Source organism: Microcaecilia unicolor, chromosome 8, assembly GCF_901765095.1.
Source record: "Microcaecilia unicolor chromosome 8, aMicUni1.1, whole genome shotgun sequence".
Classification (NCBI taxonomy): domain Eukaryota; kingdom Metazoa; phylum Chordata; class Amphibia; order Gymnophiona; family Siphonopidae; genus Microcaecilia; species Microcaecilia unicolor.
The window spans coordinates 58,304,080-58,319,067 of NC_044038.1; the positions used below are offsets into that span (position 1 = coordinate 58,304,080).

Genomic DNA, 14,988 nt, shown 5'->3' on the forward strand with positions numbered 1-14,988 from the left:
GTTTGAAACACTGAAGGACAGAGTCGAAGAGTCAAGAGCCTGAAGATTCCTAAATGTATTGGTGGAGATTGGACAGGACTGTGAGGGGAGAGTGTTTTAAGTGTGAAAGTTATCAGATGACGGAACAGCTGAGGTGCAGAAACTGGACAGTGAGCGGTTGGAGAAGAAAAGTCAAGACAGTGGCCATTCTGGTGAGTAGGGGTAGTCGAGCACAGTTGAAGAATGAAAGAGGATGTTAAAGCGAAAAACTGAGAAGCATAAAAGAGTCATAAGGATCATAAGCACGAATGTTAAAATCCCCCAAGAATGAGGGAAGAAGGTGGTTCAAGAAAGACAGAAAGCCATGAGTCGAAGTACCTTTCTTCCTTTCTCACGGACAGGGGGTCGAAAAATGAGAGCTACTCAGAGACAGAGGAGTGAACAGATGGATGGAGTGGACTTTGAAGGAAGAAAAGCAGCGAGACTGAAATCTAAAAGAGAATAAGAATAGTGGCCTGACATCACTACCGCAGCCAACCGTCAAGAAGTATAGGAGAAAAGGTAACCTCCATGACTCAGGGCCGCAGCTGAAGCACAGTCTTCAGGGCAAAGCCAAGTCTCAGTTAGGGCAAGCAGATGGAGTACGAGAGATAACGAGGTTGTGAATGTAGGATAGTTTGTTGCAAACAGAGCGGGCACTCCACTGAGCACACGAGAAAGGCAGAGAAGAAGGGGTGAAGAGAGGAACAGAAATTAGGTTGGAGACATCAGAATACCCCACAACGACTATGCATAAGATGTATTTCCATGCAAATACATTGTATATTCATAGTGGATATATTTAAAACTTGACTGACTAGGTGTGTCCCAAGGACTGGGTGATGACCCCTGCTCTAAAAGAGCAAATGTGCATTAAATGGCAACTAAAATCTAAAGAAACTTGAGAAATTTTAAAACGATACAACCTTAATCTTTAATTTATGAAAATCTACTAAGCTTTGAAATTATCATTACTTCTTTGCTTTCATAATTCAGATACAGTTCTCATCTTCACCACCTCCACTGGGAGGCATCCACCACACTTTTTGTAGAGAAATATTTACCTATATTACTCCCGAGTCTATCCCCTTTCACTTTTGTTCTACGATCCCTAGGTCCAGAGCTCGCTCTCTCTCTCTCAACTGAAAGAGGCCAGTCACATGTGCATTTCTATCATCGAGGTACTTAAATGTCTTTTTTCCAAAGTATAGATATTGCGATCTTTAATTCTGTCCTTCATATATTTAAATATTTTAAAATGTGTTACTCTATCCCACTGTTCTAGGCGGGGTACAAAAACATCAAACATATAAACGGCAAGTGACCGACTCACCTGCAAATGCGCAGTAGAGTCGGCACGCTGAGAGTGTAGAAGTCCAAGCCCCGCCTCCACCAGCAGTACAGCCCAATAGGGAGGAGGGCTTGGACATGGGCGTGGAAATCGGAGAAGGAGGGAGCAGGGAGGGAAGGAGGGGCGGAACTGAGGGAAACAGACGCTGGGGGGAGGCCATAGGAAAACAAAAAACTAGCCCGTTGTTACGGGCTTATCGGCTAGTACAAAAACACAGGACACCACAAATTGTACAAGAAACAATACAATGTTAAAACAGCTGCTAATAGATAAAAAACAAAAAGCATTACTAATCAAACACCTGTGCAAATAAGAAAAGTCTAAGTACATTCTGAAGTGCAGCAAAGACATAACATTACTTAATTAATTTGGTAGAGTGTTCCAGATCCATGCTCCTTCGACAGCAGTTTGATGAGAAACCAATCTAATCTGTTTACAGGGAAGAATATCCAGCATTGATTTATCATCTGTTCACAAACTGTGCCGAAGTTGGTAAATCTTCAGTGGCCAAGGATAAAAGGGGCATCATTATTCAAGTGCTTTAAAAAATCAACATCAAACCTTTGAATCTAATTTTCCAGTACATTGACAGACAACGTAGCTATTTTAAAAGCAAAAGTTATTTGCTCAAAATAAGAATTCTGGAGAGCAACCTAGCAGCAGCATTTTGGACAAGTTACATGGTATGCAAAGTCAAAGAAAGACCCAAGTACAGAGAATTACAATAGTCTAAGGTGAACTCATTGCTAGTAAGATAGTACAAAAGTTATCAAAAATGATAAAGATTCCTTAGCCTCCTCATGACTCTCAATCTAAAGAAAGTCTTTTTCACTACACTCTTCACTTCGGGTTTAAACAAGAACTTGGAGTCAAGTAAACAAGTCAAGTCTTTCATCAGATTTGGTGTGTTACTAATATTCAGTTGGAATCTTTTGGCTTTCATCCATACTTTCACTATCTGCAAGCATCACCAAAAAAAAAGGTACAGTATTCTCAACACTACCTTTAACAGGAAAAAAAAAAATTGTATTTCATGGGTATAGAGGTGGTATTGCACACCAAACCAAGAGAGATCCCTACAAATAGGAATCAGATACATTTGAAAAAGAACCACAGCAAGGGCAGAGTCTTGTGTCCTCATATAATTTATGACAAAGATCACAGATAATTTTACTAGCCACCCTCTAGACTAGGCTTCTCCAAGGTTAATCTTTGAGGGTTGCAAACAGACTAGGTTTTCAGGATATCCCTAATGAATATGCATGTAATAGGGTATTTGCCCAGCATGTCTCCCCTTCCCTATTTCACCACCCCTTACCTCCCATGGTGCCCAGGATGTCTTCCCTTCCCTTTACCCCCCCCCCCCCCCCGTGGTGCTCAGCATGTCACCTCTTCCTTATTCACCCCCATTCCCTCCCCCCATGGTGCCTGGCTGCCCATCATGTCTACTGTTCCCTATTCACCCCTCCCCTCCCCCCCCCCAAGGTGTCTCACCTTCCCTATTCAAGAAAACAAAAAGCAGAGGAGATATGTATAGCAAAAGCAATGGACACAAAAAGTGAGGACAAGCTGAAGAGGAAATCCAAAACCTTTATTAGTGATAAAATGATGACCCGACACGGCCGTGTTTCAGCCTGATGCAGGCTTTGGTGCCAAAACACGGCCGTGTCGGGTCGTCATTTTATCACTAATAAAGTTTTTTTGGATTTCCTTTTCAACTCGTCTTCACTTTTTGTGTCCATTGCCTTCCCTATTCACCATATAACCCCCCCCCCCCCCCTGTGGTGCCCAGCCTGTCTCCCCTTCCCTATTCAAACCATCCTCTCCCCCCATATTGCCCATCATGTCTCCGCTTCCCTACTCACCCCTCCCCCTTCCCCCCATGGTGCCCAGCATGCCTCTTCCTTTTTCACCCCCTCCCCCCTTGGTGTGCCCATTATGTTTTCCCCTCTTTATTCATTCACCCCCTTCCTTCATGGTGCCAAGCATGTCTCCCCTTCCCTATTCATTCACCCCTTCCCTCTCCTTCATGGTGCCCAGTATGTCTCCCCTATTCACCCCCTCCCCTCCTCCCCATGGTGCGCAGCCTGTCCCCGCTTCCCTATTCACTCCTCCCTTCCTTTCCTCTCCCTCCATGCTGCCCAGTATGTCTCCCCTTCCCCTCATGGTGCCCAGCACATCTCCCCTTCCCTTTTCACCCCTCACTTCCTCTCCCACTGTGGTGCCCAGCATGTCTCCCCTTCCCTATTCACTCCCCCATGCTGCCCAGCTTGTCTCCCCTTCCCTATTCATCCCCCCTCTCCCCATAATGCTCAGCATTTCTCCCCTTCCCTATTCAAACCATAGCCAGCATTTTTCCTCTTCTCTATTCACCCCCCCCCCCCCCGTGGTACTCAGCATTTTTCCCATTCTCCCCCCCCCCCCTTCCTTATTCATTCCTCCTGGTGTCCAGCATTTCTCCGTCCTCTCCCCCCAGGTGTTCTGTGGCTTACCTTCCTTACCACCTCCTCCACAGCACTAACATGTCAGTTAGATTTCCAACACTGGTCACACCCAGTGTGGAACCTTGAACTTCTGTACATGCTCAAAGTCCACCAGGTCCAAATCCTTTTGAAAACAGCTTAGAAGAAACAGGAGTGGAGCCTTGAACATGCACAGATGCTCAAGGCCTTGCACCAGGCAAAACCAGTGTTGGTACTGGCATATCAGTCAGCTTGATGACATTGCAAAGATGGTAAGGACAGGAAGGGAAGGGAAGCCACCAAGTACCGGGGGGGGGGGGGGGGCAAGGATGGGGAGATGTTGAGCATAGATTACTATCACTCTGGCGCTTTCCAAATTGTAGTGCCCTTGAGAGATGCCTAGTCCGCCTAGTGGTCAGGCCGGCCCTGCACAGGTAGTATTTCCCTCCCTCTCTTTTGTTGGTCCCATATGGGGCAGCTGGTGAAACTGAACATTTCAATTCCTCCTCTTTTTTCAGCCTCCTCTCCTCTAGTCCATCTCCACTCAGTGATGTGGCAATAACAACCCTTCCCATTAACCTCTGTACAAGGTCATTGGACAGTAGCTCCTCCTTTGGACTACCATGCTATGTGAACATTGCCAGACCCTTGTCTGAGAGAACCTGTTACACCTCTGTAGCAATTTACACTAACACTGGGGCCAAGAAGGGAGCGGACACCCAGCCAGAAGCACAAGGTCACCAGACCAGACAGAGGCTGCAGGCTTCAGTTAGGCCAGGGTACTGTTGCATTCCTCCCATTGTTGGGTTACAAGAACTGCAAGCCGGGGGGGGGTCCTCCTCCTCCTACTTCCTTTTCCTTCTCACCTTGTAAGGGGCCATGGGGAAGAGACACATGAGCTTTTCGGAGCTTTGCACTTCAGATCACTTAGTTTGCTTTCAATCTGCTGAGTAGGACCTAGAATTACAACACAAAGGCAAACATGTAGAAATACAGAAAGGTGAATATCACATTGAAAAAAATGACTAGTCTGGAAGCATATATTGTCTCATTTTACAGATAATTGATGTCACTTTGTATTCATTTAATCAGTGTTTTGTATCAGGTAAAGAAGAATAAAAACAGGATCTGAACTGTGCTTGTATTCTACATGCTGCATTAATTCTTGCTAAAGCGTCAGGTGTGAGTTTGCAAATAATGTTTTCTGGATAGGGAGGGTGTTTTTAAAGCCGGATCAAAAAAAGAACTAAGGCGTAAAAGCGTCCTTGTCCATATATTACAATGTTTCCTCACAAGCAAATAAAAAAATGTCTGAAATGTTATATGTCTTATTTTTAAGAGACAAGAAAGCAAAGTGAATTTAGATTACCTGTCCTTCTCTGCGTGGCCAGTTTGCTAGGTCCCCGGGTAATGGTGTACATCATGTGCTCTGGAAAGGGCACTCTGAAGTGGGGCAGAGGGGAACACCACAGCAAAGTCTACTTCTGGGACTTCGGCTGGAGATTTTCGTTGGGTTTTTTTAAAGCAAACAACACAGCCAGCTCCCAAAGAAAAAGAACGTCAAATAATTTAAGCAGTCGTGACCCTTAATCAAAGCCTCAGGTTTCTCTGACACGCCACTTACAAAATCACCTCTAGCATGTCTTTAGTATAGCTGCTCGAGCCCTTTAAGAAAAGCATGGTTAGGAATAACACGCCCCCCGAGCTCTTAAAGGGCCAGGCACCGACCCAGGCAGATCAAGTGCAGTTCACGCTTGCGTAGTCTGGTGCTCCCGTGATCTAGTGACAGAAGATTATACAGCTGACTAGACTCGCCCACAAGGGCAGTGTGCATGAGCTTGATAACATGAAAAGGTTGCTTGGAGGACAGCTGGGGTCTGGCCGTTTAAGAGCTGTGAGTTTAGTGAAAGTGTTTTGGTTCAATGATTAGTTAGTAGACTTTGACCCCCCCCCCCTTTACTACTGAGTAGGAGGAGGATTACCCCCATCAGAATGACAACAGGAAAAAGGTTTGCCTAACATTCACCCTAACCCCTGAGTTAGAGGGCAGCCATCCAGTTGTAAGGAATTCCATGCCCAGCCCAGGATTTACAGGGAGAATAGCTTGTAACGTTAAAAAAAAAAAAATCTCCCTGCGGGGGTACAGCATGCTACGTTTTATTACTGTTCTGGTTTAGTCAGTGACGTTGAGAAACACCTGTACAATACTCTGTGCTCTCCAATTTCACTCTGCTCATGATCATGCTGTGAGTACTGGAGAACAGTGTTTTCGCTGAAAAACAACAATGCTACTCTTAATGGTGCTTCTTTGTGGGGATCAAGATTTGTTTACAGTAAATAATTTCCGATATAATTAAAGGTAGTAGTCTTGGAACCTTGAGGCTAGCTAGCTCAGTGATCTTAATTTCCTGCAAAGCAACATGGTTTTACTACTACTACTACTTAACATTTCTAGAGCGCTACTAGGGTTACGCAGCGCTGTACAGTTTAACAAAGAAGGACAGTCCCTGCTAGTGCGGAGGAAAATGCTTTACTGTACTCAAATCCAGAGGAGCCACAATGGCAAGATAAGACTTAACTCTTATTACATAGTACCTTCACAGGGCATATTACAAGGGCTTCCATACTGTGAAATTCGGTGTGGTGAAAACAATGGCATACAGAAATAAATTACCATTGAGCACAGTCGAGTGTCTCCTCAAGCTGGCCAAAACAGCATTCTTTTCAGCGATAAAAAAAAAAAAAAACATTCCCACGTGTTTATCCGTGTAATACAGCTGAAGAATTTGACAACATCGAAGACACGGTAGCAAAGTCCCTTTCCCAAGCATCTTACAATCTAGGTATGAGCTAACACCCCGCCAGACCCTCGAAATTAGACACTGAATTTACCTACCTCGCAGGCAGTATTGGTGTCTGAACCTCTGTCTTAGGAAACCATCCCCTCCCCCGATATTAAAAAGCATCTAATCAGCCGGATCGGCACCTGGCCAGTGAAATGCCACATAATTGGCTATCCGCAAATTTCCAGCAGCCACGAACCACTGAAAATTCGTGGTTAGTGTCCCATAACCGGCTATCCAGCAAATCTTTTCAGCGTGAGTTTGGTTGCCATAACTAGCTTTAATTTTTTTGTGAAATATTAGGTAATGATTCAAGGCACAGCTCCAATAGAAGCTTGGTCCAGGCTGCTGGCATGGTTTAACTAAAAGTCATTCTAGTAATAAGCAGTGAATTTTACTCCATCCCAGAGTCTGCAAGTCAGCATGGATTCAGCCAAGGGAAGTCTTGCCTCACCAATTTGCTTAATGTCTTTGAAGGCATAAATAAACATGTGGCATAATAAACTGAGCTGGTTGAAGTGACATGGAGGAGTGGCCTAGTGGTTAGGGTGGTGGACTTTGGTCCTGGGGAACTGAGTTCAATTCCCATTTCAGGCACAGGCAGCTCCTTGTGACTCTGGGCAAGTCACTTAACGCTCCATGTAAGCCCATGAGTGGGAAAGCGCAGGGTACAAAAATAAAATAAATGTAGTGTATCAAGATTTTCAGAAAGCTTTTGACATAGTTCCTTCCTCATGAGAGACTCTGGAGAAAATTTAAAAGTGATGGGATAGGAGGCAATGTCTTCCTATAGATTAGGAATTGGTTATTGGACAGAAAGGGAAATGCCTTTCTGTGGTATTTTGCAAATACATTCAAAGCGGTTTACATATATACAGGTACTTATTTTGTACCTGGGGCAATGGAGGGTTAAGTGACTTGCCCACAGTCACAGGGAGCTGCAGTGGGAATTGAACCCAGTTCCCCAGAATCAAAGTCCGCTGCACTAACCACGGGTAGGGTTATATGGCTGTTTTTCATCAATGGAGGCCGCATCTCAGAAAAGATATAGTGGAATTAGAATGGTTAAAGCGGTTGGGGAATTAGGTTAAAGCAGTTGGGGCTCTTCAGCTTGGAGAAAAGACAGCTGAGGGGAGATACGATAGAGGTCTATAAAATAATGAGTGGAGTGGAACGGGTAGACGTGAAGCGTCTGTTTACGCTTTCCAAAAATACTAGGACTAGGGGGCATGCAATGAAGCTACAAAGTAGTAAATTTAAAACGAATCGGAGAAAATTTGTCTTCACTCAACATGTAATTAAACTCTGGAATTCATTGCCAGAGAATGTGGTAAAGGCAATTAGCTTAGCAGTTTAAAAAAGGTTTGGGCGGCTTCCTAAAGGACCATTATTAAATTGGACTTGGGGAAAATCCACTATTTCTGGGATAAGCAGCATAAAATGTTTTGTACTTTTTTGGGATCTTGCTGGGTATTTGTGACCTGGATTGGTCACTGTTTGAAACAGGATACTGGGCTTGATGGACCTTTGGTCTGTCCCAGTATGGCAATACTTATGTACTTATGAGGAGGTGAATAGTGGAGTGCTGCAGGGATCTTTACATATTTATAAATGATTTGGAAAACAGAGGGATGAGTGAGGTGATTACATTTGCAGATGACACAAAACTATTCAAAGTTGTCAAAATGCATGCAGATTGTGAAAAATTGCAGGAAGATCTTAGGATACTGGAAGACTGGGAATCCAAATGGCAGATGAAATTTAATGTGGACAAATGCTAAATGATGCACATTGGGAAGAATAATCTGAATCATAGTTACCTGATGCTACGGTCCAGCTTAGGAGTCAGCACAAGAAAAAGATCTAGGTGTCATTGTAGACAATATGCTGAAATCTTCTGCCCAGTATGCGGTGGCTGCCAAAAAAGCAAACAGGATGCTAGGAATTGTTGGGAAAGGAATGCAGAATAAGACCAAGAATATTATAATGCCTCTGTATCGCTCCATGGTGCGACATCACATTGAGTATTGTGTTTGATTCTGCTCGCTGTATCTCAAGAAAGATATAGCGGAATTAGAAAAGGTTCAAAGAAAAACAAACAAAATGATAAAGGGGATGGGACTCCTCCCATATGAGGAAAGGCTAAAGAGGTTAGGGTTCTCCAGCTTGGAAAATAGACAGCTGAGGGGGGAGGGGTGTGATTGAGGTCTAAAAGATCCTGAGTGGTGTAGAACAGGTAGAAGTGACTATTTTTCACTCTTTCAAAAACAGTGAAATTACATGGAAATACTTTTAAAACAAATAGGAGGAAATATTTTTTTCTCTCAATAAATAGTTAAGCTCTGAATACCGCTGCCAGAGGATGTGGTAACAGCAGTTAGCGTATCTGGGTTTAAAAAAGGTTTGGGCAAGTTCCTGGAGGAACAGTCCATATTCTGTTATTGAGATGGGCATGGGGGAAGCCACTGCTTGCCCCAGGATTGGTAGCATGGAATGTTGCTACTCACTGAGTTGTGACCTGGATTGGTCATGAAAGCAGGATACTGGGCTAGATGGACCATTGTTCTGACCCAGTATGGCTATTCTTCTATTTTTCTGTACTAGTTGAGATAACTTTGATGGGTTGTATGCTTGAGATATATTCAGGTCCCACCTAAAACCCCATCCTGTTTAAAGATATTTTTCAATTTTAAACTCTGGCTGTTTTAAACGTTTCAACAACAAATTCCTATGTGGATCTTAGTACTATATACCAAGGCAGTAGAATACCTCTAAAAACATACAGTATGGTATATTCATAGATAATACAGAGTAAAGTCTCTTTTTTTCTCAATTATTTAATAATCAAAAATTAGGAGGAAAAGACCTCATTAGGACCGTAAACCACAGTTTTGGAGCTTATAGCTTCCTGTATGTGTGATTGGTCAAACAAGTCATCATTGGTCTAAAAAAAAACACCTATTCACCGTTGTTGAATAGACCAAAAAAACTTTTATATATAAACGTTAATTCACAATAACTTTCTATCAACAACTGTATAAAATGAAATCGTTACTTAGTTTTGAAAAGCATGGCTCATAAAAGGTTTCAAATGATTGTCAGTTAGTCTTTGTTCTGTAAAATGCTGTCAGCTCATGGGTAGAGGTCCCAACAGGGACCCGTTTCGCATAGGCTTCTTCTGGAGACCCCACCTCTTTTTCAGACGATCTGTGAATCAAATAAATTCAGCATTATAAAAACTATGAAAAAAAAAGACAAGAGAAAAAAGAGACGCTTAGGAAAGTCACCCGCCTTTTAATGCCTGTGCTCTTTACTATCTCTTACATTGAGTACTTTCAAAATGGCGCCTGTGTTTTAAAAGGACGCCATCGAAAAGAATCCAATCACAGGTTACTGACGTCATCAAGGCAAACCACCCAAGTACGAAAACTTAAAACAAAAATGTATATAAAAAAATGAAACAATGTTCACAAAAAGGCAGTCCAGTGAATTACAGTATTCAAACCTTGAGGTTCTAGAGTATTCAATCGATGAATCCACCATTTTCATGTTGAAATAAAGCTCTGTCGCTATCACCTCCATGTGTGTTTTGATTTAAATGCATAATTATCCAGCAACGAAAAGAATCAAAAGAATGTTTTGTGTACAATGTGCCACCAGGGGCGCTCCTATTTTTCTGTTTTTAATGCACAATTTATGTTCACTTAATCTGATTTTGAAACTTCTTGTTGTCTTGCCAATATAAAGCTTATTACAAGGACATTGGAGCACATAGATGACATGTGATGTGCTACACGTAGTAGCTCTACGTAATTGATATGTCTTGCCATTATAGGGATTGGTGAACTGTGCATTCTACAGTCATGCTACAAAAGGAACATTGTATACATTTTTTATGTCCTGGTGTTTGTTCCAATGTGTTGGATTCCATCGGTGGAATGGATCATTCTGTCGCTGGACCACTGACTGTCTTCCCTCATCACATCCCAGTGCTTCTCAACCCAGTCCTAGAGGCACACCTAGTCACACCAGGTTTTCAGGATATCCACAATCAATATGCATGAGATAGATTTGCATGCACTGCCTCCTTGGTATGTAAATCTATCTCATGCATATTCATCGTGGATCTCCTGAAACACTGATGGGACTAGGTATGCCTCAAGGACTGGTTTGAGAAGCACTGGCATATCGTGATTGCACTTTACAAGTCATCTATAGTTCAGAGGTAGCCATGTATAGATCAAATGATATGTCCTTAATAAGGGGATGTCTTCTGTACAGGGGTTGGGTAGGGTATGGCTAATGTGACAGTCTCTCCCTGGTGATTAACTCTTGCTTTGGAGATGATCACCATTTTGAGACTATTGGCTCTCTGACCCCCCTCTTCCTGTTTTCAGAGTACAATAGATTCATTTCAGTGGGAGATGGAAAATGACCCTCATTTCACTTTAAGATGTCCCTCAGTAGGGCCTGCAAGGGCCGGCTGCTCTCTTATCAACAGGGACTCTGTGAGCTTCCATATATCAGTCCCAAGGTTGGGACAGATAAATAACCCAACTATAATCCTGCCAAAAACATTTTCAAGAAAGATCAAACATTGCTGCCAGTTCAGAGGCTACACCAATGATTTTTGCTTCTATATGTGAAGGCAATTTGGAAGGAGGGAGTGGACCTCAGAGGTTAATGAGGTCAGTGGGCATATTTTAGGGACAATGTAACACAGTAAATGAAGTGAAAGCAGATAAAGACCTGAAGGGTTCATCCAGTCAGCCAGAGCCGCACCCACCACTCTGTTCAGGTTACACTGCTCCATGATTGAACACTGGCAATCACAACCAGGGCAGTTGGCAGTTTGTTACAATGCCTATCACAAGAGCTCGACCGATCCCAGGATCTTTGATTTCTGCTGAAACTGAATCTGTGACCAAAATTTGGCAGAAATTGCAACAGTAAATGAAACTCTTCCCCCCACTCCCTTCCCCACACCTGACCAAAAAAGACCCCTCCTCCTGAGCTCACCCCCTTGGTGGCGACCCCTCAATTCCCCCCTCCCTGCGATCTTCCTTTCTTCCCCCATCTCACCCAATCACCCTTAGGCTCTCCCCAGGCCTACCTTAGGAAGCCCTAGTTGCCTCTTTGGGGGCATGCACAAACCCCACTCGTTCCTGCCCCGTGCCGTTGCTCCCAACGCAATGGCTGCTGAGACTTCCTTTAAGAGATCCCGGCAGCCATTTTGAGACTGGAACCAGCATGGACAGGAGCGAGTCTCCTGCCCATGCTGGTTCCAATCATAAAATGGCTTCTGGTACCTCCTTCAGGATGTGGATGTGCTCTGTAAGAAATTGTGGGGTAAATAAAAGCAGTCAAAAACACCACTTCTGCCTAATTTTACTTCAGATCTGGCTACACAGTTGAAGCAAATTCTACCCCTTTTATTTCCTCTACTTCTAGACTATGGGCTTCTTTTACAAAGCGACACACTACCTAAAGTGGTGTGCTGAATGCGAAAATGTCCATTCAATTCCCATAGACTTCTTAACATTGTAAAAGGAGCCCTATATATTATTTCTGTTTAATTGTAATTTTAATATTATAGTACTGGACTGTAAACCACTTAGGTATAAATTCTTTCATAGGTGGTACATAAAAAGAACCTGAGCTTGCTTTTACCAGTACAGTTCAGAGCAGCTTACAGGACATTTAGATTACAATACATTTAAAAGTCAATATAATACAATAAAAATACAATATTACAGTTCAAAGTTACAATTTCATATGTTACAATTCAAGACTTTAGGGGCTGTCTCTTGACTCTGCAACACTCCCTTCTTGTAATTTTAGTGAGTTCTATGAGCACATGGCTTCCTGAATGATCAGATCCCCTCTCCCCTCCCCCCTCGCCCCCCTCTCCTCAGGGTTCCAGGCCCCCATCCCTCTCCTCAGAGTTCCAGCCCCCCCTCCTCAGAGTTCCAGACCCCAATCCCTCCCTCCCTCCCTCCTTCCTCAGAGTTCCAGACCCCCTCCCTCCCTCCCTACTTCCTCAGAGTTCCAGACCCCCTCCCTCCCTCCGAGTACCAGACCCCCCTCTGAGTTCAAGCCCCCCTCCCTCCCTCTGTCTGAGTTCCAGCCCCCCCTCCGACTCGAGTTCCAGCCCGACCTCGTCTCCCACTCCCACAACAGTCCTTTGCCTGCCCCTCGCCTTCCCGCATGACGCCCATAACTTAAGAGTCATCTTACCGGGGTCCCGGCGGCCGCAGTAGTGAAAGGCAAGCACGAGCAGGCTCGGCGAGTTGGCGCTTCAGCCTGCCTTCCCTTCTCATTGCTCTCAGCTCTGCCTCTGGTCCCGCCCTTGCGGAAACAGGAAATGAGGGCGGGACCAGAGGCAAAGCTGAGAGCAATGAGAAGGGAAGGCAGGCTGAAGCGCCAACTCGCCAAGCCTGCTTGCGCTCGCCTTTCAGTACTGCTGCCACCGGGACCCCGGTAAGATGACTTTTAAGTTATGGACGGCATGCAGGAAGGCGAGGGGCAGGTGAAGGACTGTTGTGGGAGTGGGAGAAGAGGTTGGGCAGCGGGCTGGCTCCTGGGGAACTTCCAGTTCTGGTGGGGAATATTGGGAGTGCTCGAGCACCCACAGCACCCATGGAGTCGGCGCCAATGTGTATCAGTCACTTCTTGCTGCAGGCAAAGATCTACTTTTTATAAGGTATGAAGGAGGGACAGTTGCTGGGAGTTTTGACTGGTGGGGCTTGGAGGATCCCTGCCAGCCATATCATAGGTGTGCTGCTACTGGGTGGGCCTCATCTCAAAGTGGGTGGGCCTGGGCCCACCCTTGGCTATGTCACTGGATGGATCAAAAAGAGGACACTGGAGAGAGGAAAGATGACAATTGAAAGCAGAGAAGATGGAGGACTTATTGTGAAGAAGCCCATTCAATTCCCATGGCCTTCTTCGCATTCAGTGCATACTAATTGGTAGCGCTGCTTTGTAAAAGAGGGAGGGGGGTTAGTAAAAAAAAAAAGATGGAAAAAAATTTCAGCTTCTTTCTAAATTACATATAAGTCAAAATTAGATGCATGTTCAAAGGTAAAGAATTCCAGATACTAATTGCACCATAACCAAAAGACCTTTCATTCAACATGGTAAACCATGATATACTACTTAGACTACTAGACTACTTCGGGATCTGTGGAAACATACTTAGCTGGATCAAAGGCTTCCTAACCACGAGAACATATCAAGTGAAATCAAACTCAAAGTTATCATCATCGTGGAAAGCTGACTGCGGAGTACCCCAAGGATCACCATTATCACCGATCCTTCTCAACCTAATGATGACCCCTCTAGCCAAGTCCTTATCCAACCAAGGCCTCAACCCATTCATCTGTGCAGATGATGTCACAATACACATTCCCTACAAACATGATCTGACAGAAATTGTCAACGAAATCAAGCTCAGCTTCAACATCATGGACTCATGGGTAAATGCATTTCAACTAAAACTCAACAAAGAAAAAACACACTGTCTCATCCTCTTCTCCCAATACAGCGCGGATAACTCCACAAGTATCAACACCCCAGACCACACCCTCCCTATCTCAGCCTGAAAATCCTCGGCGTTACATTAGACCGCAACTTAACATTAGAGAGCCAAGTGAAATCCACAACAAAGAAAATGTTCCACGCAATATGGAAACTCAAACGCGTGAAACCATTCTTCCCGAGGGAAATATTTTGCAACCTGATACAATCAATGGTATTAAGTCACGTAGACTACTGCAACAGAATTTATGCAGGATGCAAAGAACAAATCTTAAAGAAGCTTCAGACTGCCCAAAACACAGCAGCCAGGCTGATATTTGGTAAAACACGATTTGAAAGAGCAAAACCCCTCCGTGAAAAACTACACTGGCTCCCAATCAAAGAACGTATTGCCTTCAAAATCTGTGCCATGGTTCACAAAATTCTCTACAGAGAAGCCCAGGATAGATGGCAGACCTCATCGACCGACCAACCAGAAACACATCTAAATCATCACAAATACAAATCAACGCATGCATCCAGCTTTTCCTACATAAGTACACAACTGTGGAATGCACTACCGAAAGCCTTGAAAACAACATACGACCACCTAAATTTCCAGAAATCACTAAAGCCCAACCTGTTTGAAAAGGCATCCCCTACCGATCCAACCTAAAAGCCTGATCTCTGCAACACAAAGTAAAGTATGTAATGGACATAACACAACTCTTCCGTTGACTGCTCCACATGAACGTTTGTTACCACAACACCACTTTGTATTTGTTCACACCAGAGT

At 44.1% G+C, this 14,988-nt stretch overlaps 1 protein-coding gene across 2 annotated transcripts in view; it reads right to left on the reverse strand.

The window, feature by feature from the left end:
* Positions 1 to 5,510, reverse strand: part of MCRIP2 (MAPK regulated corepressor interacting protein 2) — a 29,108-nt gene extending 23,598 nt beyond the window's left edge. For both annotated transcript variants that reach the window (XM_030212292.1, XM_030212291.1), the window contains exons 1-2: positions 5,201 to 5,510; positions 4,698 to 4,788 (exon numbers count right to left, since the gene is read on the reverse strand). In XM_030212292.1, coding sequence (XP_030068152.1) covers positions 4,698 to 4,788; positions 5,201 to 5,255 — 146 coding nt within the window. In that variant the 5' untranslated portion in view covers positions 5,256 to 5,510. The remainder of the gene's footprint in view (positions 1 to 4,697; positions 4,789 to 5,200) is intronic.
* Between the last annotated feature and the right edge of the window lie 9,478 nt (positions 5,511 to 14,988).